General features: G+C 47.7%; 1 protein-coding gene across 1 annotated transcript in view; it reads left to right on the top strand.

The window, feature by feature from the left end:
- The window catches only part of ADAMTS17 (ADAM metallopeptidase with thrombospondin type 1 motif 17), a 346,470-nt gene that overhangs the window by 165,798 nt on the left and 152,850 nt on the right, over positions 1–27,822 (top strand). The window contains exons 9-10 of the mRNA XM_060003651.1: positions 24,076–24,216; positions 26,179–26,329. Of these exons, the coding sequence (XP_059859634.1) occupies positions 24,076–24,216; positions 26,179–26,329 (292 nt within the window). The remainder of the gene's footprint in view (positions 1–24,075; positions 24,217–26,178; positions 26,330–27,822) is intronic.

Here is a 27,822-nt window from a genome sequence, read left to right as displayed (position 1 = left end):
CTTCCTAACAGCTATGCCTTTCCTTTTTCTCCTCCTTTCTCCACCCCCCGCCCCGACCCCAGACACATAAAAGCAGAATTTCCTTCCGGTCCCTCCCAGATGAATGATTTTCAATGGGAGGTGCAGTGTCCAGAACAGCAGGGAACTTTGTCACTGGTGGTCCTGTGTAAATGGCTTCTCTGCCTTAGGGAGCGATTTCTCATTGCCCAGCATTAAGAAGAGTTGCAGGGAAATTATTTTGATTTCCTTTGGAATCTTACCCCTGACTTGGATTGAATGTGAGGAGACAACACTTCCTCCATTTGACTGGAAAGCCCAGAGCCACTGTTCCTAAGAGTACCTTGACCACAGTCTTCCCAAATCTGCCCAGGCCAGGCTTGGGAGGGAAGACAAACAAAGGGAAAACCATTAAAAGCTCTTCAGCAAGCAGACAGATGTGTTCCCACCTGCATTCTGAGTGGCCAGTCCGAGCAGCTATTGACTGGATGTTATCGCCGTGATGGGAAATACAGCTGGATCTGGGATGTCTGCTGCTCCCAGAGTTTTGTTACTGTGATAGGAAAGGTTACACAAGCTGTGTGGATGTTTGTCTCTACCCCAGGAATTCTTTGCCCTTAATTATTGGTGGATTTCCTTACCTGAAATGATGTCGTTCGAGATGGTGTTTGAGGAGATGGTGGGGCGGGAGTGGGGAGGGGGGATGAGGGGGTGTGTGAATTGAGTTTGGCTGAAGAACCAAATTTTGAAATCCCCTCAGAACTTCTTTACGTTACAGACTATTCCAGGAATTAGACGAGATGCAGTTTCCTCGTTAGATTACCAGAGCTTCTGGCAGCTCCTCTTAAGTGGCTTTTCTCCTGGTTCTCAGAGCTGGAAGGGATGTCCAAAGTCATCTCAGCCTCATTTTGCAGACGGCCTCCCTTTCCTGTGGCGTGGTGCCTTTTATACAACTGAACTGATCTCGTGCTGAGGCCAAGCCCTCCCCATGTGGCTCTTCTGGTAACTGGATTTACCCTTACTGGGAAAGACAGTTTTTGCTTACATGACTGGGGTTTTGTAAGTACTGTGGGAGGTGGCAAATTTCTCCACAGATGGAGTGCTCTGTTATAGATGGAATGTTTGTGTCCCCCAAAATTCATATGTTGAAATCTAATCCCCAGAGTGATGGTACGTGGAGGTGGGGCCTTTGAGCAGTAATTAGCTCAAGAGGGTGGAGCCCTCCTGAATGGGATTATTGCCCTTGTAAGAAGAGGCTGGAGAGCTAACTAGCTGTCTTTCGGCCATGTGAGGAAACAACGAGAAAGCAGCCTTTGCAACCCAGGAAAGGGCCTTCACTAGAACCCCACTGTGCTGGCACCTTGATCTTGGACTTCCAGCCTCTACAACTGTGAGAAACAAATTTCTATTGTTGATAAACCACCCAGTTTATGGTATTTTGTTGTGGCTTACACATGCCCACATTCTCCCAAGGTATTTGGTTTCATGCCTGAAATCCTTATTCATCCACTGCCCACTGCTGATGGAAAATTCCAAAGACCTGAGGGCAGTTGCACATCTCTGAGTCCCTGGGAACTTTGCCACCAGCCCAGTCAATGGCACATTCTGGGAAAGAGCCCTCCTCTCCTAATCCATTTTTAGGCACAGAGGGCGTGCTCCTACCTTGCCTGGAGGTGATAGTTTTGCCAGATGATGGTGGTGGCAGACAGGACCAGCAGAGGGGCTTGAGGGGTCTGGGGGAGCCATGATATCATGTACTTTGTTCTTGACAACAAAACAGAGCACAGGGGCCTGCATAGTTGTCAGGGGCCTGCGTGAGGATCTGGGAATGGCCTGTCTTGGAGAAAACATAAATAAGTAGATAGATATAGAATGTGGGAGGTTGTTAAATTTCCCCAAGAGTCACTGGAAGCATGACAAAGGCGTCATCTTGTTAACCACAGCTCGCTTCTGTGGTGTCAAAGAAGGGTCAGGTATGAAGTGAGCTTGGTGATTCACTGACACTATTATCAGGAGCAAAGAGAGAATGAGAAGAAGATGGCTTGGTCAGTTCTGAACTGAGCTGGGACAAATCTTGGGGTTGCCAAAGTCCCCGGAGAGGCTGATGCTGGCATGGGGCTGGCAGCCACTGGAGAAGCTGGGCCCCGTGACGTGGGGGCTGAAGTGTTACTTGGGCAGGGGGTGAACCTGCGCCTACACCAGGGCCATGGTGTAGCTAGCTTATAACCGGGTAAGTTGTTAAAGAGAAGCGGGCAGAGAAACAGCAGTGGATCTCCAAGTCAAACTCACACCAAGGACCTGGTGGGTCCAGTAGGACCCCTGCCACGGTACAGCTCCAGACACAGTGAGGGCCAAGTGACAGGTGGCCTGCCGATAACCGCAAGGCACGCTTAGATTGGTTTCTGGTCAGAGGAGCCTTCCAGGCAGGAGCACGTGCTTACTGGGTAAATGACACCTAACAAACCCGTGGTTGGCCGCGTTGGTGGCTCTGTGGTAGGGGGAGCACCGGGATTAGCTAAGGCCCTGTACCTCTCTGTGGCCTGTGCTCTGCCGTCACCAAGGAGGGGCAGGAGCTGCTCCGGCAGTAGGAGAGAGCTACCATGAAGAAAAAGGTGGTCGGCTTGCTGCTGGCTGCTTGCTCCATGTAGAGCTTGGCTTACTCAGCAGAGCAAGCTCCCAGAACCCCTCTCCTTTCCTGTTCCCCCCTCCAGCCACCCCAACCTGAACTGTTCTTACTGACTTGACGGTTATCACCTGGAGCTCCCTCATCCCATGCTCCATTCAGAATCTGGCAAAGAGTGAGGCGGCCCCATGTGTGGCACTGCACCAGGGACAGACTGGAAAAACAGACTAACTACAACTGCACCAGCACCTTGCTCTTCAGAGGGTAGTCCCAGGACTAGCAGCATCTTGTCACCTAGGAGCCTGTTAGAAATGCAGGGTCCGAGCCCAGCTGGGTGATGCCTGTGCACGTGATACTTTGAGAAGAACGGTTAAAGCATGTCGAAGCGGTAGCCTTTTCCGCCGGCCCCATCTTAGTGCAGTGCTCGCTTCTAGCTGTATATTGTACCTGTGTGTGTGTGCGTGTGTGTACACATATAAACATAGATTTGTATATATGGAGTTGAAGGGAGAAACCTTATTTTTTCTTCATTTTTAAGATTTTGGTCTATGGGGGAGGTTTTAGAATAGCTTTCTTCCCGTGACTTTGGAATCTTTTCTGTGGTCCCTTTTCACCCGTGCTTCATTTACCACCCATACAGTGCCAGCAGCCTCTGACCAGTCTTCAGTGGGCTTCCAGAGCCGATGCTGTGTTTCCATTCAGCTTCCTCTATAGCTTGGAGACCAGCTTTCCTTGTAGTCATGGTTGGTACAAACTACTTGTTAAAAGAGACCCCACTCTAATCTAGACATTTAACTTGATGTATCATAAAATCTGGTAAATTTTTGGCTAAATTCCAGAAGGTCAAACTCATGGCTATCAACAGACCTGTTCGGGAACACGCTGGTCAAGCAGAATTTGGTTTGCGTGTGAGATGGGGGGTTTCATGAAAAAGATGGAAGGAAGTATCAGGACTGAAACACTGAACAAAAATGTGAAACGCTCCTGAAAAGCCCCCAAAGTGGTCGTCTTTGACATCCCCAAAGGGCAGCTGAGGTCCTTAGCCCAAGGCCTTGAAATCCTGGCATTCCTGTCTTGCCCCCTCCAGTCTCCCTTTCAGTTTTTATTCTCAGTTTGGAGGCAGAAGCCATGAGTGTCTGTGCTTTTCCTAAGGGCGACTTCTTCCCAGCCTCGCTGCCAGTGACCTGCATGTGCAGAGTCCATCCCAGGGTTGCCCCGTTGGTAGAATTACACAGCGGGCAAGTCAGCCTTTTGATTGTTTTTGTATCTAGTATCAAAGACTTTGTTTTCTCTTTCCACATTTGCTGATATTACCCAAGGTCTGGAAGACAAGTGCAGCCCCCAAATGTTATGTGGAAACTTCTGGAATATGAGAGTTTAGAGCGAGCCCTGAAGTCCAGGACCCTGGTCACTTCTGGCTGCAACATGAAATTGAATCACTTGGGCCTTGGGGGCTTAAGCCTGGCAATTGCCTAGCATTGGTCTTCAGAACTTCTTATTCTCTGGTCCTTGTTGTATATATAACAACTCCTGCATGGTGATTACAAAATTCATTTTCTTGTGAAAAATGGCTCAGGAAAGAAAACTATGAGGGCTGGTTACCAAACTGGAAAGAAAGTTAAAGAGCCCCCCAAAGTGATCCTACTTTCAAACTTGCAGATTTGCAGAGGGTTGTAAAGATACCCCTTTTGAAAGCCAAGGTCACGTTGTGTTTTGAAGAGCCAGACCTGAGGGATGCTGGCTTTGGTAACTTAGTTGCCTTTATCACTGGGCACACTCATCATGACTGGACTGCCCAGAGAGTCCCACCCAGTTTTCATGCACCCCTTTAGAGGTGGTACACTACACCTTGTACCAGTAGGAACTGAAGACCCAGATAATGGAGGAGGTGATGAGAGATCAACCAGGTGTTTCACATGATTTGGGCTCTCTAGGCCCAGATTGAGAGAGCTTGTTTGCAAATGAGAGCACCAACAGCTTTGATAACCGTGGAGGAGCAATGAGGGAAAGCAGGGGGTGCTAAAGACTAAAATAGGCAAATGCTATCATGCAAGAGGGAAATGAGACAAATGGCATACAGTTTAGACTTAGGATATTAATAATGTTTGTCGAAGGATTCCAGATAGCTTATCAGACAATTTGTGAGTGCTCAGAATTAAAAGAGGCAATCCTAGAAGTCAGTCGATAATCTACTGACAAGTCATCCCCAACAGGTCATACAGAGGCAGAGAATGTAAAATGCAAATTTCACCAAGTTTTCTGCAAAACACTTAACACTCCTCATGGGAAATATGGGGGACTGTGGGCTGGATACTGCTGCAGTTATTTGAACTTGTAACTTGAACCTTACTCAAAGCATGATTATTAGTAGTGAAGAAAGTTCATAAAATTTGAGCTCTCTGGAAACACGCAAGGTAGTGTTGATTTCCTCACTCTGGGGTATTTGCACAGAGCTAGTTCCTTGCAGCCTGGGGGTTGAAGGAAAGATTCTTGGAGGATGAGGAGGGTTGAGCTGATCTCTGAACTCACATGAAACCCTCTTGTTGATCCTGTGACCCCTGCACAACATAAAGGACAAAATAGACCGGGATCTGGGTAGTGCCCAGACCCCAAGACAAAGCTGGCAGCGTAGATACACTCCCATTGAACAGTAATCCATTTCATAGATTTATTATACAAGCTTGTTTTGCATTTTTACAGCCATTAGTTCATTCAGTCCTCCCCACCATCCAGTGGGGTAAGTACTGTCATTCTCCCCGTTTTACAGGTAAGGAAACTGAGGCACAGAGAGGTTAAGCAACTCACCGCAGCCCTGGAGCTTATAGGTGATGGACCAGGATTATCATTATATAAAGTTATGGTGCATTTGAAAGTAGGATCATATGTAACAGGCTATTTGTTGTGGAGCGTGAAGTACAGGGCAGTCACCCCCATAAAAGGGCCATGTTGAGAGTCCTCAGAGAGGAGGCAGAAGTGGGGGAATGGGCACTGAGGGAGGGGTCTGCATTTGGAGGGGCTGCATCAGCATGAGACGGTGGAGGAGGGACGAGTGGGGTGGGGGGAGCCAGGGACACAGTGGGACAGGATGCAGGTCCTCTGCAGGAAGTGACTGTGACAGGGGGCTTAGGGAGGCCTGGTCTGCTTGTGGATGGAGAGAAGGTGGTGACAGTCCAGAGAAGGAGGAGCTCTGCCGGAGAGCATGTACTCTGGCATCTGTGCAGCCAGCGACTGTCAAGGGGCACATGGGAAAGGCAGGGCCCATGCTGTCCCCTAGGGCACAGGCCTCCAAGGTTCTGCCCAAATGTGCAGCCCAGGCCTGCAGCTTTAATGCAGGTCCTCAGGGAGTAAAGCCTGAAGGCAACTTTGCTGCAGGTTAAGCAAATCACTTAATCTCCCTGTGCCCCCAGCTTCCCCATCTGAATAATGGGCACACTGACTTTCCCTCCATCATAGCATGGTTAAGCGCATTCAAGGAGCCAGTGCTGGCTTTGGTACTGGAATGAGCTGGTATAGACTCAACTTTTCCCTGCTCCTCTCCTTTAAATGCAACCAAATACCTTAGGAATGATTCAATAGACAATAACAAAAGGGCTATGAAAGCTGGAAAGAAGAAGCCAGGTTGGCTGGGGACCTTAGGACCTGAGGAACGACAGCATGGTGAGTTCCAGGGCTTTCTTTATACCTCCCATGTATCCTGGACTTGGTACCTAGAGGTCTGCGACCTGGAACCATCAACAGATACAAACATAAACCCCAAGAGCAACCTGCTTCTTGGTTGGTGGACTGGGAAAGGCAGAGCCCACTGAGACCTTGTGGGGAGCCCGCTACACCCGTTCCATACACAGGATGTGTTGGGCTGGCAGACCTGCGGGCCACTGCAGCAGTGAACCCCAGCTCCTGTCCCACAGCCAGGACACAGCGGGCAACCGAATCTGCTGGCTGCAGCAGCAGCAGCGAAGGCCTGTGCCTCCCTGCCCTTGTCCCAGTGGCACAAGGAGGCCCAGGTTCAGCAGCTTCTCCCTCCCATACGCCTCCCGGCACAAGGTGGCCTGGCGACACCAGGCAACCCATGGGAGTGCCTTCCGCCCCACAGATATCACCAGTAGGGAATGAACAGGAGGCCCGATGGCATTCCTTTCAGGTGCTGATGGAACACACACCAAGATAGCCAGCAATCACGCCAAACATGGACCGGGATGCAGAGGAACCAGGTTGCTCATGCACTGCTGGTGGGGAAGTAAAAGGGCATAGCCACTCTGGAAAACAGTTTGGCAGTTCCTTTTAAAACTAAGACCCACTGGTTGTACTCCTGGGCATTTATCCCAGAGAAATAAAAACTTATTTTACCCAGAGACTTGTACATGAATGTTTATAGCAGCTTTTGGTCATAACAGCCAAAAGCTTGAAACTACCCAAATATCTTTCAGTGAGTGAATAGTTAAACTGATACATCCATACCATGGAATACTACTCTGCAATAAAAAATGAAGAGATTATGGACACACCCAGACACCTGAATGAACTTCAAGGGAATGATACTGAGTGAAAAAAGCCAGTCTCAAAAGGATGCATACTGCCCGATTCCATTTATATAACATTCATCATGTAACATAGAAATGGGGGACAGATTAGTGGTTGTTAGGGTTTGAAGGATGGGGCGGAGGTGGGTATGGCCACAAAGGGGTAGTCTTGTGGTAATGCCACGACTTCTTGATTGGGCTATGATTATGGTTACAGGCAGCTGCAGGTGTGATAAAATTGCCTAGAACTACACACACACACACACACACATACACACACAGTGCATATGTAACTGGTGAGATCTGAGTAAGCACTATGGGTTGTACCAATGTTCACTCCCTGGTTTTGATATTGCAATGTAGTTATGCAAGGTGTTACCGTTGGGAGAGGTTGGGCAGGTGGTGCACAGAACCCCCCTGTATTTTTCCTTTCAGCTTCCTGTGCATCTATAATAATTTCAAAATTAAAAGTCTAAAATAAGAGAGAGAATACCTTCTTCTTATAGGTGTTCTAGAAATGCAGGTGTCCAGGCCACACTTCACACCAATTAAGTCAGGATTTCTGCAGGTGGGATTCAAGCATCCAGAGTTTTCTAAACTTCCTTAGGTGATTTGAACACACAGCCAAGTTTGAGGGCCTGTCCTCACTCATGTGAGCATTTGTCATCCTCCTGGTCATCGTTGTTACAGCTGCAGGAGCAGAGCCCTCCATCTTTCTGTGTGCTGTTTGAAGCACTTTGCATCCATCACCTCATTTCACCATCGATACTGACCGTTATTCTTCATTTACTGCCATTATTAGGTCTCCTTCCCTGTTGTGGACCAGCTACTGTCTGATGACTCTGGAAGCATAGAAAATGCAGAGCTTCCTCATCCTTAGGCAGCACACTCACCTCATTTTGAAAAGGAGCCTGAGCGGGTTCTGGTTTGGTGCCATCTCCATGACTCTTCCCTGTAATGAAAGAGAAAAGGCACTTGGAGATTGGAGGGAAACGGTGGTGTTATTTGGGTGTGTTTCATGCTTCTCAAGAGCTCACTCCTGTTTCAGAAGCGGGTTGGGATGAGTGGGCCTTGGGAAGCCTTCACTCGCTGTAGTCTTTGAGTTTTCACATTTGTCTTCCTCCCACTTGGAGAGGGTCCTTTATGGTTTGGACACATCTGTGCTGATGGGTTATGGTGCCATATGGAACGATGGCCAATGGAGCAGGGGAGATGGGGAGCGAGAGGGCATGGGCACTCAGCCCCGGGGACCTGACCAGCCATAGATACGGCTTGTTGGAAACGCTAGTGCCTGTGACATTCACGGACACTTAGGGTGGCGCAGAAAGAAATCACAATGTGGAAGTAGAGAAAGTCCATACCTGTGTGGGTCTGTTTGCCTTTTTTGACCTCATAGCCCAGGCAGCAGGGCCTGGAAGGTGAATCACAGGGCAGGCTGTTGTCTGGGGTTGGTCCTGTCATCCTGTTGGAGGACAGTACAGCCTTGTTCCAGGGAACACTTATCATAGCAGGTCAGCCTGTCACTGTTTCCACTGCCTTCAGCGCTTGTTCTCTTACCCCTGCCCTTGCTGTCTTCCTTCTAGTGCCCTAAAAAGAAAATCCTTGGCTGAGAAAAATATTTATATGCCTGTGACGTTGACAAGAATGAATCTGTTGGGGCTGGAGGGCGAGGAGGAGGCAAGTATGTGAAATCTTGCCTCGGAGCATTGCCCTCCTCTGGGGGCGCCAATCTCATATACAGTGATTGTTGCCCCTGGAGCTGGAATCAGTGCTGATGTGAGTGCTGAGAGGGAGCTGGTGGCCTCACGAGGCTGAGAATCAAGGGGCAAAAGTGACCCAAGGGTGAGGTGACCCCCGAGGTCTCGAGTCTCCAACCTGCTTGGTACATGTTCCCGCCCCATCCCCTGCAGGTCCGCTGGTGCCCGGGCCTCAGTCTCCTTTTATGCATTAAGGATTAGAGTGTTAGTTCCTTTTCCTAAAGAATTAGTGTTCTCTTGAAGATCTCCAAATGGAGGAGGGATAAACCTGTGATATTTGTCATACATGAGCCTTCTGCCGCCTTCAGTGAAATCACCCTGACGTCTCACCTGGAGGAAAAGCCTTTGGTCGTGGGAATGGCCAAGACGAGGACAGGCAGCTGCACCTTTGACAGCTCACAGCTCAGACCAGCTAGACTCTGTTCTGTCAGCGTTGCCAAATTTGACACTAATCTCTTCTGTAAACACAAGTCGAAAGCAGACATTTAAATAAAGGCCAATATCAGGATTATTTTTTAAAAGGAACAGGATGACAGGGCACTTGGTACCCTTGCTATTTTGGCTCCTTTTTCACTCCAAAAGTGCAATAGAGTTCCACCGGGGCTTGGTGGCCTGTGGCTGGAGGGGGGGAATGGGGGAGGGGCCATTAGCTCCCCTGGTTGTGGCAGAGGAGTCGCTGCAACAAGAGAGCTTCTCCTCTGCTGCTTTCTGCCTGGTGCCACACATTCTGGAAGATATGGGGCTCTGGAACCACCCTTTATTGACACTGAGAGGCTTTTTGTCTGGGACACCTTTTCCCTTTACATCTCAGATGGGATTCTGTGGGGAGGGCCTCTTTTCCTGTTTTAATAACCCATTATCAACTACAAAGTTGCCGCTAGTAAAAATATCAATTATCGCTTATGCAATACTTCTGGCATTGCTTGAAACCACATTCCATCCTCTTAACAGGATGGTTGCTCTGAGCCAAAATTCAGAGTGGGTTTGAGGACAAGTTGTGTACACAGTCATTTGGACAGCCAAAAGAATATATTTTTATCCTGTAAATTGAATGCCAGTTAAGCAGTAGTGATTACTGCAAGAAGGCATAATTTACACTAGGGGAAGCGAAGACTTTTTTTTTAAGATAAAAAGTATTGCTTAAGAAGAGCCTCAAAAAAATAAAGGGGAAAACAAATAGCAGTTACAAAACCCCCAAAGTCTCAATTTTGTGGAAATTTGAAAAACCCTTGAGTTAGAGAAACCGTGAGTCCATATATTCAATAACCAGGGTACTTCACAGAGAGTCACACAAACTAGCATTTAATAATTTAGCAACAAGGTGGTTACTGTTCCCAAAATTTGTTCCTTAGTATATTCACCATCAGGGTAGAATTTGTAGATGAAACACTTGGGCCATATACTTTGTGTGTGTCCAGAACCTACCAACAGTGATGCCCTTCCTGGCTTCACCCCCAAATTCGGAATCTGGGCAGAAATAAAGAACAGCGTCAGGATTTTGACTTTGGCTAACCAGGAAGTGATTGTCGTTTTGCTTGGCTGAAAGCGTGATGAGAAGTCCTGCCATTTGTTATGAACTTGGACTTCTCCCTGAAAGTTGTGGGTAGAAGGAGAGAAGAGCAAAGGGGGACAAGAATGTGAGCTCAAATACTTGAACTCTGTCATATTTATGAAGGGAGGGGGCTTGATCAATGCTCAGAAGGCGGGCCTGGGTCGTGCATGCATGAAGGCCCATCTCAGCTCGCAATAAGAAAGAGCTGGGCGCTGGCCCTTCCTGAGGATGGCCTGTTTCTAGAGGCAATGTTCTTAGCCCAGGGGGGACATTAGACACCCCTGGAAACCCCTGTAAAATACAGGTGCCCGTCCCCTCCCCTGGAAATCCTGATTTACTTGGTGTGTGGTGAGCCCCAGGTATTGGTGTTTCAAAGTTTGCCAGATGACTCTCACCTGCAGCCAAGGTGGGGCGGTTACTAGTAAAACCATCAGCAATGGCTCTCAGGTGTGCTCCGGCAGGTGGTCCGGCAGCTTCAACATCTCTAGGGAACTTAATAGAAATGCGAATTCTCATCCTGCCCTTGCCCAGACCTACTGAATTAGAAACTCTGGGGCGGAACCCAGCCCTCTGAGTTTTCACAGGCCCACTGGGGGTTTCTAGCAGGCACTGAAGTCTGAGAACCACTGGTCAACACTGTAGCAGCAGTTCTCAGACTTTAATGGACTTTAGAATCATCTGGGAGCTTTCAAAAATCCAGATACTCGGGGTCATGCCTCGTACCGATGAAATCAGAACCTCTGGTGATGAGAGCGGGCATCGCGGTTTCCTCTCCAGGAGATCTCACAGTGTGGCCGTGTTTGAGAACCAGTGCTTTATAGGAATTGAGCGACGTCCCTCTTAGTCTTAAGATTCTAGAATTTGCCTTTGAAATTCTGTCCTGTCTCTCTAGTGTTAAGTTTCATTAGGCAGGATATAACCTGCCTTAGATCCGGGAAGGGATAACAGAGCCCCTTTTGTTCCGATGGAAGAGGTGGTTGCTTGCTTGTGATATTATTGCTCAGAGAAGGGCTCACGGGGCTCTGCCATGAGGTGAAGCTACCAGCTCTCCCTGCCGCCTGCATGATAGGAACAGAGACCATAGAGCCATGGGGTGAAGTCTTTTAAGAGGAATTCCCAGATACCACCCAACTGATTTGGTTTTGTTCAGTCTGTTCTATCAATTTACGAACACTCATCAGCAGCTCTGGGTGGCTGGTGCTAGACCAGGCTGCAGGGAGGGTCTGGGATGTTGAGGTGCAAAAAATGGCAAGTCCTGTCCTCAGGGAGGCCCTGAGAGAATGGCCATGTGCTTGGGAGGGATCCCTCTTAGCTGGGAAGGGCCGAGGCTGCTCAGAAAGAAAGTGACCTGCAATCTGGGCCTTACAGGAAGGAGAGGATTTTGGCTGGCAGGGAGAGTGGGAAGGGGTGTCCACACAGAGGTAGAGGGCAGGCAAAGGCACTGGGGTAGTGGGGTCCTGTCGGCATCATACAAGCACCTGCTGTGGGTCTGGAGCCAGGGTTAGTTGGGGCGGCACCCCCTCAGCCTGCTGACCCATGGCGCGTGTTTCATGGCTGGGAGGTGGGATGGAGTACACACCCTACCCCATCACCCCACCACACCACACCCCACTTCCTGGTCAAAGAGAAAAAGGCAGAGTCCAAGTAATGTGGCCATAAAGCCCCTCCTGATATGTGTGGTTTCAGGGAAGGAAGGGAGTGATGGTCATTAGGAGGGAGCAGGAAACAGCCTGTCCTTGGGGTTTCTGCTGTCTGGACATCCTGGGCCCTTTGGGGTCCCTGAGGGGTCTTTGAAATTTAAGAAGCTGCAGGTTCTCTCTGAGCAGCAGGTCCCCCCTGCAGTCAACTAATCCTCTCCTCTGCAACGCCTTTGCTGGGGGCTGGTTTCCAACACCCATTAAAACACCGGCCCCTGGAAGAATTGGGGACAGAGATTGCCTCCAGGTGGGGGTGGTGGGAGGATGTAGGGGGGCCTAGGAAACTACTATGGGGGAGGGGGGACTCAGTTTTCAACTTATACCCCTTTGTCTCTGAATTTCTACCATACAGTTATTTTAGCTACTCCACACCAGGCCTTCTCCTATTGGCTGAGAAAAACTCTCCCTGAGAAATCAGGCAGTTGTTATTGTTTATGAGTGGAAAGCTTATTAAATCTACACTTCTAAGCAAAGTTGCTAAGTCTAGGTGGAATTGAAAATAATCTTGTCTAGTTAAGAGATGTCAATGGTTAAAAAGGAAATGAATATTCACTGTCCTTTTGTTTCTTTGGGGGGGAAAAGGTCAATATAAAACTAATGAATTTAGAGCATTTCTTTTAAGTAAATGCTTCTAAAAGATGGTCATTTTGAGGGCTGACTGAGGTTTTTCAAAACCAAACCAAATTTCATCCTGCAGTCTGTAGATGACCTTTGAATGATTTCCAATTTGCTGTCTTCTCAATCCTCTAGACCCAGGTCCAATCCCCATTCACAGGGTGGCTGGGTTGGATGAAGGCAGAACCTGTGAGGTGGACCAGAAATCTGATTTCAGACCAGAACGCGGGAGACCCTTGGTTCCAGGAAGAACTTGCTGCAACTGGCTGTGTGGTGTTGGGTGGTCACCTCTCTCTGGGCTCCAGATTCCACTTAGATGCAGACAGAAGGGTTTCAAGAGCCCTTAACGTCTCAACTCCTGTGGTTCTTTAGAGCCTGAGTCTCAACTAGAAAAGGAATTAATATCCTGAGCATCAATTTCCTGGCAGTATGTTTTTAATGTGCAAAATTTTCAAGTACCAAAAAGGAGAGGCAGGGTGAATATTGCAGAGCACTTCGAGGTTCCCAACCCTGACCCCACACTCTGGGCGTTATTCCCAGAACACACTGCGCCCACCCAGCATCTCATGGACCCAGGTACGTCTGTCTTCCTCTCCCACCATCACACTCTGAGCCTCAGGTGTAAATAGGAGGTGGGAGGGTAGGACTGTTGCTAGTAATGTCTCAGAGTTGTGCTTTAGATAAAGATCCGGGGGGGCATCTAAGAAGATGGGGACCAAGTCTGAATCCCCTTCTTGAATGTCACAGGTGCTCCAGGTTGGTGCCCGGAGAACAGAGGTGTGATTCCTCCAAGCTGGGTCCAGGAAAAAGCTCTTGGCCGCTCCCCAGCACCTCTGCTCCCCGAAGCCATGTCCATACTTGGCAGCCCCTCTCCTCTCCACACTGTCTTGTTGGAAGTCTCAGTGCCCTGAGAGCAGACCTTGAGCCCCTCCAGGTCTGAAGGCTCTCAAGCAGGCTCTCCGCTGCTAACCCTAAGAGGAATTTTCCGTGCCATCCACGGTCTCCTGAGGGCTCCTGCTGGCCCCCAACCTCTAAGACAGCCACTCCGGCAGGAGTTGGCTGGTTCCCATCCTTTGCCCTCCTTTGGGTCTGGGGGCAGATTTCATCCTCAAAGAGCCAGGCCATGCATGGAGATTTGGAGTATAGACTGTCCAGGCTCAAGTTATGCTTGGCCATTATCAGCTGTTTGACCTTGGGAGAGCTTCTCAACCTCTTTGCCTCAGTTCCCTCATCTGTGAAGTGTGGACGATAATAGTTGATGCATGCAACATGCACTGCCTGGCATGCTGAAAACGCTATTTCTCTGCCCTCCGGGCACGCCCCACACCACCCCCGCAACTCTTGGGTATGAGGTCTCTGTTGTGTATCACACCTCCTTCCCCTGCTCTCTCAATATTTTTCCTGCTCTTAGTGTGCCTTTCAGCATCTGTGTTGAGAGGGACCCACCTTGGTCTGCACCTTAGATATGTGTCCTGTGGGCACACGAGTGCTCAGCGCTGTGCCTGGCACGTGACACATAGCAGAGTCTGGATGAAGCAGAGTCTGGATGAATGAGGGCATGATTAGAAGGGATTAGGGTATCTGCTCCAGCGCTCCAAATCCTCTGAGGCTTCCCCAGCTCAGACCTCAGTGAGCAGCAGCCTTCAGCAGATGAATGAGTGTATGAATTCCCGCCCCTAAGATGCACATAGCCCGTGGTGGTGATACCAACGTCATTTCTGCCCCTCTTTGCTCCATCTGCCACCACAATGCCCGACACACCTGCCATGATAGTCACTCCTCTGGATGGATATGCTGAGGCTGATGGTGTTAAAATGCAAAGTACTTTGGGGACTAGGAAAGGAATGTTCCTCTGAACCAGGGACTTCATGAGGAGGGCAGGAGCAGACAGGTAACCCCGCGCCCGGGACATGGTGGGGGAAGGGAAAGAGTCGCCACCCTCTGCCCTTCTCCACCTCACTGCAGAGCTCTGCTGTATGGGCCCCAGAGGGACCAGGAGCTTTGACCTTGACCTTCTGAAGCACTCCGCAGGGGACAGCTACGGAGGATTCGTGGCAGCTATAGATTTCCCTGAAACTGAGAGATCACTCCCCATTTACACATCAGTTTTCTTTCCGTTGTGCACAGAAAGTTCCTTCTTGACATTTGGAGGGTAGTCTATGTTAGCCCGAGATTCACTTCTTTGGAAGGTTTTAGCCATCTTTCCATTTCCTGCCCTATTCAGTCTGGTGCCTGCAGCACCCTTAGATGAATTACACTTTAGGCTAAGAAGCAGAAAGCATATTCTTCTGACTTGCACCCAATTTCCCAGTTTCCTTCAACAACCTACGTGCTGTGATTCTGTGAGCCCTCTCTTTGGGCAGACTTTCCTCGGCAGAACCTTGGAAGCACATTGCACGAAAGGAAACACTTTGTACTCTTCAGCTTCCTTGCTGTGTTCTTGCTTGATAAGCCAGGCATGTGGTCTTCTCAGAGAGCCAACCTGGAACCAAAATTCAGGGTTGGTCTCCCCAGCACTGCAGGACACTGTTGGCAGACTGGCAAGGGGTGAGTGGAGCCACAAGCTCAGACCCACTTATGCCACATCAGCCTGTGTCCTCAGAACCCTCCCCATGCCTCACATGGGCCTCCATCTAGTGCATCTGGGCCTAAAGGAAGGCCCACTGCAGACTTGAAGGAGACCAGGGGTCCCAGTGAATCATCGTGCAATTTGGGAGGGGGGCTGAGCCTTGTTGGTGCTGCTATAGCGTCTACACGGCTTCATGGCATTCTGGACTTCAGCAGGTCATGTCAGGCCCTTTCCCGGGAGCCCTTCTGCACTCCAGGCCCAGAGCAGGCCACAGAAGGGATGACGGCTGTGGGGCCGGGATGACATTCACTGTGTCAGTGGTTAATTTTAGAAGAGCTTAGTGCTTTCGTGAAGTTTTCTTTTGAAATAAAAATGTTTCCTCAATAGATTATCTTCCTTTAAAGAGCTAAGGAGAGCCTCAGAGAACTTTTTAGCAATAGAAATATCTCCTTTGTTTTGCCTTATTACAACCCACCGTTCACTTTTTCAGTTAGTGAAGGCACATGATCTTATGCCATTCTTTGACGAAATTCATTTGAAGTTGAGAATGTCCCAGATTTAAAGGCACATAAGAGGCCTCCGTGGGAAGGCATTTAGAGAATCCCTCTCTTCAGATATCATGGTCTGAAGCAATTTAGGCTGACGTTCTTTCATTTTCTTGGATGTTCTATAAAGCCTTTGTAGATCTCTAGTTTCTTCCCTTCTAATCCATCACACCACAGCCCTGTGCTTTGGAGGTCTGAGCACAGATGGCACTGTTAGTACAACCATTCTGGAGGAAAAATAGGCATGAGGTCATACAAAGAGTCAGTATGAGACAACATGTCTCCCTCCTCTGAATGCCCATGGCTTTCAGCTTCTGATGTCTACACCTGGCACTGAGTCTTCTCCAGTTGTGTCATCAGGTTGTCTTATTTCTCTAAGTATCTGTAAGCCTGTAAGTAATTTGTGGGCCTGGATATACTCCTGTACCAACGTGATGACATCCACAGCTCCTAGCACAATGGTGGTACTCAGGTTAGTTGAATCAGATTCTTGTCTCTGCCTGTATAGATCAGTGTGGTAGCAATTAGCCACATGTGGGCCTTTAAATTTATCTCAATTAAAATTTAATAAAATCAGAGTTTCAGTTCTTCAGTCATACTAGCACATTTCAAATGCTCCATGGCCACATGTGGCCAGTGGCTGCTGTATTGGATAGTCACACAGGGACTGTTGTATCATCGCAGAAGGTTACTGGACAGTGCTGGTCAGCACTTGCTGACTTGTCTGTGATCACTGCCAGACTGTGGGCTTCCTACAGGCAGGGCTGCTTGTGCCCCTCACTGTTGTGTACTTGGTGCCCTGAAAGTGCTGGTGCAAGATAGGGCCCACCCAGCTCTTATTGGAAGAATGAATAGCAACTCTGCCTTACCATTGTGCTCAGTCTTCTAGATCAGAATCACAAAATGATTCCATTTTGAACTGGAAAACCCCTTGAACCCCTGGTTCAAGTCCCTCACTTCCCAGCTAGGAGGACAGGCCTGGGGAGTTAGGAGCTTTGCCTCAGCTCCCCAGAAGAATCTGGGCAGGTCTTTAACATCAACCATGGCCTCTGTCTTTTTGGACCATCGCTCTGTCCACTTTGTCAGACTTTCTTTAGTATTTCCTTTGAAATGCTAACAAGGAAGCCCACTTAAAATGATTATTTAGAAGAAAGTGTCCTTAAGCTGACCCAGTTAACCTAGCTGTAAGCAATCTAGAACAGCTGTATCCAGTGTGCAAATATTGGTAGCATTTCCATTAGTTTTGGGAACAGGATAAAGGTTCCCATGTTCTAACTAATATTTTGCATTGTTTTTGAAGTCCATCAAACTTCATAAGGTAAGGAATGAGATGTAAATCTTGAAAGGGAAGAGGCAAAGTGGTCATTATCTGCATTTTGTAAGAGAATCATCTGGCAAACTGTTGGAGCCAGTGAGTGTTCATCAGGGTGCAAATCACAAGACATACAGTGATCCATGGTTTTCTTATACACAATTAGTAATCAGTTACAGAAGAATAAAAAGCAGACCTCGTTCACAACTTCAGCCAAAGGTGGGAAATACCCAGGAATGATCCTGATAAAAAAAAAAAAAAAAAAAAGGAAGACCTTGATGATGCAAACTACAAAACTTTGCCAAAGGGCATTCAAGAAAGCCTGAAAAAGTGAAAAGGTGCCCTGATGTCCCAGGATGGCAAGACTCAAAACTTCAGTGATGCCAGTTCTCCCCAAATTAATCAATTTAATCAGTACAATCCTAAACTAAAAGGACTTGACAAACCAAAATCATATGGAAGAGTAAAGTCCTCCAAAAAGACTAAGGAAAGGAGGGAAGGAGAATTGGCTTATTCCTTCCACTCACTCTCCTCGCCTTGACAGAGGCAGAGTTTTTTCTTAACACCCTACAGCCTTTTCACCTGAATCAGTATTGTCCCCTCCGAAATAGTCACTCACCTTGGGAGGGTATATCCTTATTTCATCAATGTAGCCATCATTCTAAACTGCTTTGGAATTTCTACCTGGAAACAGCTTCAGACACCCCCCTCCCCCCTTCTATAGACTACTTTCCCAGGCAAAAATCAACATGGCTTTATGGATTTTTTTTTTTTTAAGTAAAATTTGCAAACGTCATTTGACTTCCAAGTCTATGGAAGTAACAACACACGTTTGCGTGCATTGGCTCTGGATGGGCTGATGGAATGCTCTGAGCAGTGGGGGCATCATAGGAAGAGGCTGAGAGCCTCCCGAGGAGGTGCCGCTTGTTTGTTCTTGTGCTTATGTTGGGGGCCATCCCCTCATGCCAATGATGAATGCCAATGAGGCAGTGGGGGGAAGGGCACCAAAGGTAGCCTCTGTTCTGTGTGCTAGTGGGCTGTTATGTAGACCTAGATGCTCGTGTGCTGCTTTCACTTCACAGCCATTAACTGAGCCCTACCGTGTGCCCAGCCTGCTCTGAGAGCCGGTGGAGCAGAGGAGGGCAAGACCATCTCACTGTATCAGGACCACCTTCGTCATGTGGGAGCAGGACCACAGCTGCAGGGGCTGGTGAGCCCATAGGAGCTATTTGGGCCAGGAGACAGCTTTTCACTAAGATGACCCAGCTGTAACCCCAGGGCCTGCATCCCTCAGGCCTTCACCAAACCCAGGCTGTGGGATGCACAGGAAGCTGAGCAGGAGTGGACCTGCTGCTGGGAGACAAAGAGAAACAGGGAGCTATGCCACAGGCTACCACCATCACCCTTTTCCTGTGAAGGCAACACATGGTGTAGACTGGTGGTTGTCTGTGATTATCCTCACAGCTGTCCTGGATGGGGTGACCGCCTGCCAAGAGCAGTTGGGCTGCTAAGGCTTCCATGAAGCCTCTGTTCAGGGGTCCCATTCTCTCAGTCCCTGGGCCATATCTGCCAGAACAGGCCTGTTCTGTTCAGTTAGCTCGTTGCAGAAGAGAAATGGAATTTAAAGGCATATGATAGGGTAAAAACTGTTCAACTTGCCATGAGCCTCCCTTCCCTTTTGTGTGACCTCTCCCTGCTTCCCTCATTAACTCCCAGCTCTCTGAGGGCACCTGAGTTTTCAGCTTGGGCACAGCCAGCATTTCTTCACTCAGACATGTGCTTAGAAGCAGCAAGACTCTCATCTCTTCCAGATCCCACTACTTGCCAGGCGCTTTGGTGTCTGTTTGACCATGAGGAATGCTCATCCCCATTCCTTCAGAATGTAAACTTTCTGGAAGCAGGGGCCTTGCCTGTGCCGGCATCTGGGACAGCATCTTGTCATAGAGAGCATTTGACACGTATTTGTTGAATGAATGAATGACATTAAATACCATGAGCCCTATTTAGTCATAGATAAAGAAGCAGAGGCTCAGAGGTGTAACGCTGTTCCCTCAAGAGGCAGAGCTGGAATTTTCATTCGGGTTAGTCTGACTCCAAGCCAGGCCTTTTCAAATACAGTGCTCTACTTCTACATGAAAAGGGGGATTTCATACCATCCTCCTGAGGGTGCATGGCCACAGGCATGCATGCACGCATGCACGCACCCATGCTCATTGACCAGAGTAGGGGATGGAATTGCCCATGCTTTGTTTTCTTTTTCTATCTCTCATCCCAGTTAGTTGAATTTTTGTTAAATTAAAAGTTTAAGGCCCATTTGAAGTGGATCTCGTGTGTGTGTGTGTGTGTGTGTGTGTGTGTATGCATATATTTATACACAAACACATGCAATCCCAGGCAAGACTACTTTGAGGGAAGGCCAGACCTGACTCATACTTGACATCAAAATCCCATCTATATAAACCTGAAAACGTGAGTGTTTTTGTGATTTCAGTACTTTGGCTAGCTAAGAGAGATATATACTATATACTGTAATGTGCCTTATCCATTTTCACCTACTATGATGTTATCCATTATAGCAAAATGCACTGAACACCAACACTATATTGGTTGTTATTTACCCAGTAGTGATTCAGAATTCCATGGTGTTTTAAGATTATTTGTATTATGATGGTCCTGTATGTGGTGGAGGTGGAGGCCCTAGATCTACTCTGGTAGTTGCAGTGTTCCTGAATCCCTACAAGCTGGTGAGCTCAGTTTCCTGTATAAAAATAAAAGGAAAAAATTCTCTGAGGTGAGAGAATGTTGATGCTATGTTCCCTATAAATGGGGTTATTGATGATCCTGACAATTAACCCTGTTATTCAACCTGTATAAATGAGTGTAGCCTGGTACCCCTGGTGACTTTTGACCCTTGTAGATAAAGTTTCTGTGTAGCTACAGTTTGAGGGCACAGTCTGGTTCTTGGCAAAGAGGTAGTGGCAGTAGAGAATTTCCCTTCTAGTGTAATGCTGAGGTGTTAATTATTATTTAATTAATTAACAATAATGAATACAAACCTGCCTGTCATCTCCTAGAAACTGCCATGGGCCATTCCTGTTATTATAGAGTCAGTAAACATTTATTGAAAAGGGACTAGCAGGCAGTATGCCCCCAGGGCGACTGAAGCAGGACTCCGGCCAGCCCTGACCCCTCCACTGGAGAGGGTCCCCTCATGGGAGCCATTTCCTGGGTTTTTCATTCCACCCCAAGCACTCGTTTTACAAACACAGCCAAGAGTACTTTGAGGGGAGGCAGACCTGGCTTGCAAACCTGACATCAAAACACCAAAGTGTCCAAAAGACAGACAGACAGGCTCTGAGCCAGGTAAAACTGAAGCGTCCAAAATGGCACAGGTACCAGGCCCAGAACACCTAGTATCCCCGATGCCTTCCAGGGTTTGGAGTGAACCTAGTACAGGGGGAGCATTGCCTTTCAGAATCCCCACATGGTATATATTGGATTTCCTAAAGCAATTTCAGAGCAATGTGTTCTTTTGTTTTAAGATAAAATCTACTCAAGGCCATTAAGTTATTATTGTGTGTGATAAATCTGGACCACATGTGACATGAGGCCCGTCTGTGTCCTTAATCTCAGTCACTTACTGTGTGTGCTTAATGCTACATGTTTTTGTTAAATATAATGTTACCACAGACATAAACCTAAAATAACATGAATTTTTTCAGTCAAGTGATCTTTAACTTAAACTAAAAATAGCCTAAACCGTAGTTTATGTAGACCTCAAATATCAGGACTCCCACCCCAATGCGAGTTCAGCAAACTGTAAATTTATGAGGCACTTGGTTAGCATTTGAACATTTTAAACCAGATCAAGCACAATCTGTATTAGAGACAAGCTCCAGAAAGCCCAAGAGTTGCACTCCTGGCTGATCCTGCTGACTGGAACATTCCTTAGGGAAGTCCTTCTCTGGGGGCTAGCAGAATGAACCGTTAACACAACACCCTGCAGGCATAGGGGTGTCGAGGGCGCAGTCAGCGTTTCTCAGCACTTTTGTAAACATAGTTTTGTCTCCGGAGAGACCAGGTTCTCTGGCCAGCAGGGTCTGGAATGTGGGCGAAAGAACCTCTTTGATTTTACAAGCAGCTTGATCACCGGAGAAAAGTTGGAAGCATGTCACAAGTGAAACATTCCTCCATGTGTGGCGAGGCCATTCTGCCAGGGCTTGGATCTCCTCTGATGTTTCCCAAACAACAGGGAGCATCTGGTGGCTGCTCAGGACGGTGGGAGAGGGTTTAGGATAGTGTGTTAATTCTCCCTGGGATTGGATTCTCCAGGGTCTGCAGTGATGCAGTTTGACCTGCTCCACATGCTGTGCTTACACTATGTCCTTAGAGATGGAGGTTGGAGCCATTTTTCTCATGAGACGTTGTATTTCTGTAACCTCTACACGTACGGCAGAGTTCCCTGAAAGCCATCAACATTTTCAGATCTACCCATTTGAAAACACTATCACCACTTTTATTTATAGATACCAAGTCAAACCCTAAATCAAATTTAAGCTGACTTTTAATATCCTTTGCTACATGCAGTTGAAAAACCAGTTAGTTCCTATGTTTCCTGAAACAGAGATAGAAGTATAGATATAGATATAGATATAGGTATAGATGTAGCTATAGATACAGATACAGGTACAGATAAAGATATAGATATCAAGCAAGAAAAAATATAAAAACCTGAGTAATGACATTGAAAAATTATTCTTATTGGTCAGATGTATCTGATAATTTCTTGGTTCTCTACTTAACCCTAATTGGATGGATTCTTGACATCTAAGCAGGAGAGCAAGACTGCATCTACCCAGAGATGGTTTTCATTTTTCTGTTGAGCAAGCTGCTGCCACCCTAGATACCATGCATGAGGATCCTCCGATTTTTTGATGTTTACTGCTGCATTAAATAGTTAATCCATTTGATAAATATTTACAGAGTGCTTGCTCTGTGCCAGTCACTCGTGGATAGGCTGGGATGGAAAGCTGCCTTGAGGGCACCTGGTGGGGTGGAAGAGCCTGTGGGAAATCCCAGGAGCGGGCATTTTTCAGGGAGAGGTTTGGCAGGAGAGGCCTGGACTGAGGGGAAGGTGGAGCCAACATGTAGGCGGCACTGCAGAAGCTTTCCTTTCTGACAAGATAGCAGGATAGTTGTTGGTCAGCTGACCCATTAACCAAAAAATTGGTTCAAATGGGGAAATGTAAAGAAATTATACTTATGTTCTTAAACATTTTGTCATTTTGTTTTAACTTAAGCCATGAAAACGTTCATTTTTTTCACCGGTTTTGTGGTGGGAGTGAAAGCCTTTTCTTTGAAGGAAGCCGATTGGGCTTCCATAACCTTCACAGAAACCACAACTATAATGTGATGACTTTAAATCCAGTTTCTTTCTTTTTCTTTTTTTCTTTTTTAGATTCAGCAGAATTTGAAAGACCCATGTGAAGCAGTCTAGGGGCAGATTTTTGTGATTTTTTTCCTCATCTTTTACAGTTGTCTGCCCACACCCAACTTGGCAGCCTATTGTAGCTAGTAGCTAAATTAGTCTTCATGAAAACAACTTAACTTTTATTCTCATATTTCGTTGGTTAACACAACATGTAGCCACATGTATTGATTGAAGTAACAGAACTACTGACATAAATAGGTTTGAGTATAAATACTGTTGACCCTTGGTAAGCGTACCCTCAACTATGGGAACAGACACGTGTGGGTGACCAGAGGGGGCCCTGCCTGCCTGGAGCAGGAGCTCGGATGCCAGGCCGTGTTGTTCCGGGGACGGGGGTGGCATCAGCTAATCCAACTCCACGTGGGGGTGGCCAAGGGAGCCTCTCTGTATAGGAGCATGGAGTGGCCTGGGGGTGTGCAGAGCAAGAACACAGAGGAATTGATGAAAGATGGTCAGAGACGTATGAGGAAAACTGGGAAAATATGGCTGCAGAGAAGCATTTAGAACCTCTTTTCATAATTACCTCTGTTTGTGGCTGTCTCCTCTCCCACGCTGACTTAAGGTCAGGGATGGCTTATTGTACACCATTGTTTCTTCTCCTTCTAGTCCATTCTCAGCACTCGAGAAACCTCTCATAAATATGTTTGAATGAATGGAAGTGTGTGTGTTTTCCACGGGGCTGTTGACAAAGAGTGAGCAATCCTTATGCACAGTGAGTCTCTCCCCTGGAAGTCATGGGTCAGCAGACTGTGGGCCACCTGATCACGTGTGTTCTGTGTCTCGGCTTTACCCCACTGACAGCGTGTATGTGAACTGAGATCATTGTTCAGCTCACATTGCATGTCAGCCTCCCTCGTCTAAGCCAGCATCCTGGTGTCTTCCAGGTACAACTGGGTGGGAAGGTGACAGGTATGATCTTGGTGGACCCAGCTATAGTGATATGAAAGAAAAGCCATAATTGTTCATGAGTTTTCATAAGTCAAAGTCTTGGTTGGTTCCCACTACAGGTTAGCATAGTGACTTCTCTGCAGGCAGTGAAACACTAGATCATTAATGCTAGGATATGTTAATGTGGAAAAGCAAGTCCAATCATCAGAACTATAATATTGCAGTTAATGTAATTGGTTCATTCATTTATTATTCATTTGTTTTGTGAATGCTGTCTGTTACATGGTCAATCAGTCTCCATTCACTGGTTAAGCAAGTCATCACCCTCTCTATTTCTCTATAAGCTTGTGACTCCTGGTCTGCTCTGTGAGAGTGGCAGAGAACCAGGTATCACCTGTGCCACCTTTTGTGTTTAAGACATGATTTAGGTTAGCAGAGTGTGCTAGAACCTGGATGAGGAGATGAGAAGCCTGTAATGAGTGTCCTCTCCCCTCCTTTCCCTCGGGCAGCTTGGGAATGAACCACGATGACGACCACTCCTCCTGCGCTGGCAGGTCCCACATCATGTCGGGAGAATGGGTGAAAGGCCGGAACCCCAGCGACCTCTCCTGGTCCTCCTGCAGTCGAGATGACCTTGAAAACTTCCTCAAGTAAGTCCTTGAATTGTTCTGTACAATCAATGCAATAGAAAGTACTACAATACTTCCTAAAGACACGATAGTTGGAGTCTCAGTCAGTGTGAGCAGAAGTGAATCTCTTAGAATTCTCAGCTGGTCAAGCTTCCTCCCAAGTGTGCATCTGGTATGACACTGGGCACCCAGCTGGTGATCATAAAACTTATCGATGGAAATGTCGATGCTGTGACTGTATCTTGACAAGATTTCATTTCACTTCTCTGCATTATTTTGACTGTGGGTGGGCACCACCCTAGTGACACACTTTGGCTACTGTAGAACAGGGCATTTCCACAACACTCAGGCTGCTTCCCTGGACAGGAGTCCCTCTGCTGGGAGGAGGGCTTGCTCACCTTCCTCAGTTGTGGGACTGGGATGAGTTTATCTCATAGCCGCTTTCTTTCCAGAATGTGTCTGCATCACTCCATTCTCAGACTTCCGTGGAAGAATTGGCCATCTGATGTCAGAACTTTGTCAGACAGAGTCTGTGCTCATATACAATGTGGATCCCTTAGTGTCAGGGCCTCAGGGCTGAACTTACAGGTTTGACAGGCAGACCCTGATTGTTTCACCACTTAATTGCATCATCTCTACACCCCATGGTGACTGAAGGGGTCAGTGAGTCTCTCCTACACACAGAGCTGTCCAACAACACAGTGGAGTGCCCAGTGAACTCAGGGAGGAGGACCAAAGGCATCACTCTGGCTTCATCCTGGGTCTTCTTTCATGAGGTTTCCTGTGGTTGGGAAACTAAGTGGTACACAGGGCTTAAAAATGGGCTCATTAGGGACTTCCCTGGTGGTCCAGTGGGTAAGACTGCACGTTCCCAATGCAGGGGGCCCAGGTTCAATCCAGGGTTGGGGAATTAGATGCCACATGCATGCTGCAACTAAAGATCCTGCATGCTGCAACTAAACATGCCACAGCGAAGATCCCACGTGCTGCAACTAAGACCTGGTGTGCCAATAAATAAATAAAAATAATAATTTTTAAAAATTGCCTCGTTAGTTTTAATGTAGTCTATTTCCTACTGAGTACGTACTTGTATCACCAAATCATAATGCAATGTTGGAAGCCACTTGACATTATTTCATTTTACCCAGAAGGGTCAGTGAAACAAAGGTATTTTCATCTGCTCACATATACAGTACTGGTCCCACTGACTTTGTTGAAGTGTCCCATGAGTTTGAGCCCAGGAGAGGTGAACCAGTATCAGCCTGTGTGTATTGCGTGCGTGCAACTCTTTTCTTCAAGAATCTTGGCAAGAGGCTGGGTTTTCTTTTTACTACCATCTGCCTTGCTTTAGGAATTAAAAAATAAAAGCATTCAAGTATTTAACTCCTAATGGAGCCGCAGCCACACAACCCCCAGTTTAATTTTTCAGAGCTGTTCTCAACATCTCTGAACATTTCCATCCTGGTTGAAATCCCCAAGTCCTTTGCACAGTGTGCCACCAGCCAACTTTCATGGCCAGGTGGGGCATCTGGACCAGCCAGCAGCCATGGCCCCCCAAGAAAATCTACAGAATTGGAAATAAGCTTGCCTATTTATTTATTTATTTAAAAGAAAACAACCCTACTCCAATTGTTTCTTTATTCATAGTGACTTTTGCTAAAGCCACATTCTAAGAAAATATCATAGGACTCTATTTCAAAAGCATTTTCATCCAAGAAAGCACTCAGACTCCCTGACAAAAATACATTAGCCATGTGGGTGATAAGCCCAGGCCCTTTCCTAGTTGCCCAATTCTCATGGCCTCCCGAGTAAAGATCTGCATTCAGCTATGTGGAAAAAGAGCAAAAAGTGCAGCCCTTGTGTCTGGTGCCTGGTCATCTCCCCATAAATAATTTGGAGGTTCCTGCTTCTCGGTGACTGAAAAAGCAGGACAAAAACCTGGGTGGTACATTTGCAAACCAACTTGCCTCTCGGCTGTTTCAGGTCAAAAGTTAGCACTTGTTTGCTGGTCACAGACCCCAGGAGCCAGCACGCAGTGCGCCTGCCCCACAAGCTGCCAGGCATGCACTACAGCGCCAACGAGCAGTGCCAGATCCTCTTCGGCACCAATGCCACCTTCTGCAGAAACATGGAGGTAAGCAGCCTCAGGAGGGGAAGGCTGGCTCAGGAAGGAGCACCTGGCTTCTGTGGGAGGATACAGGCATTTACACTCCACACACACACACACATAAACATATGTGCATACGAGCATGCACATACATGCACACGAATATACCTCATGAACAGCTTCACGGGGCACCCAGAGTGAGCCACACACATACATGTGCATGAACACATACACACACATGCACACATAGGCAGGGGGATGGTTCAGAGTTACTGCTGACACCAATAGCCTAATGTTTTATTTTGTTTTGTTTTTTAATCCAAAGGTATTTCTTTTTTAGTAGCCTGTCTTAACATGAAAACAGTAAGACACTAGGAAAAAGTAAATTAGCCTATTCTTGGAGGTGATATCAAACCCGGCACAGATATAGAAGAGAGCTAAAAACTACTGGACGTTGGAGAGTGTCATATTGAGAACATTTAACAAATAATAAATTGATTATATGATAATAGTATTAATAATCCCATTAAAATGTTACCATTTACTGAACAATGCCCAGATGCTTTGCCCTAAAGCTTCCAATGTGCCTGATATCAATTAACCCTTACCACAAACTCCCGAGGTTACTGCCAGGGTACAGGTTACTTACTACTCCCAGGGTACAGATGATAACATCAAGCCTCAGGGGTGAACTGATCATTCAGAATGGCTTGGCCAGTAGATAAGTAGAGGATTTGACTCAAGTCTGTTCACCCCCAGAGCGTGCACTTTCTCACCGTACTGCAGATAGCTGGGCCACTTCTGTGGGTGGGGGGGATGTGCTCAGGCCCTGGGGCAGGCTGTCTCCATGCTGGAGCCCCAGGGGAGGGCCAGAGCAGCCTGTGGCTCAGCCAGCAGTTGGCAGCTGGCTCAGGGATGGATGCGGAACCGGCACCATCATGGGGCAGGAGGACAGGAGCAGGAGAACCAGCCTGGGATGTGTGGGACTCAGGAGACACCCAGTGGCAGTCGGCCTGGAGCTCAGGGCAGCATCTAGTCCCAGGGAGGCAGCCTGCAGGGCTGGATGGGTGCCCAGAGCAAGAACTCAGGACGGGAGCAACTCCAAGACAGATGGATAGACCCGGACTGTGCCTTCAAAATGAGACCCCGGGATCCCGGCCAGCACAGCAGGTCAGCCTGGACTCCAGGAGGCGGGATGCTGCCTCTTGAAGCGTTTCCTGGCTATGTGTGAATTGGTTCAGGAAATCTGGGTGGAATCTGCAGGTGGGGCACTGCCTGCCATTGTGTGGAGTATGGAAAAGGGCCGTGCCTCACAACCAACCTAGCACCTCCTGCTAGCTGTTTCCTCAAAGGGCATTTATTCACAGGGTTGTCCTGAGTCTTCCTCTTCCGTTCCCCTGTGGAGGTGCCAGCAAGGGTCTCTTCCAGGCCCTGGTAACAGGAAGCTGTCTCCCACTTCACACCCAGCCACGGCTGGGTTGAAGGACACCTCCCTGGGGAGATGGGACCAGCCCCCGGAT

This window comes from Delphinus delphis, chromosome 2 (genome assembly GCF_949987515.2).
Source record: "Delphinus delphis chromosome 2, mDelDel1.2, whole genome shotgun sequence".
Taxonomy (NCBI): Eukaryota; Metazoa; Chordata; class Mammalia; order Artiodactyla; family Delphinidae; genus Delphinus; species Delphinus delphis.
The sequence above is the reverse complement of the archived record's forward strand: the minus strand, read 5'-3'. Positions and strand labels throughout refer to the sequence as shown.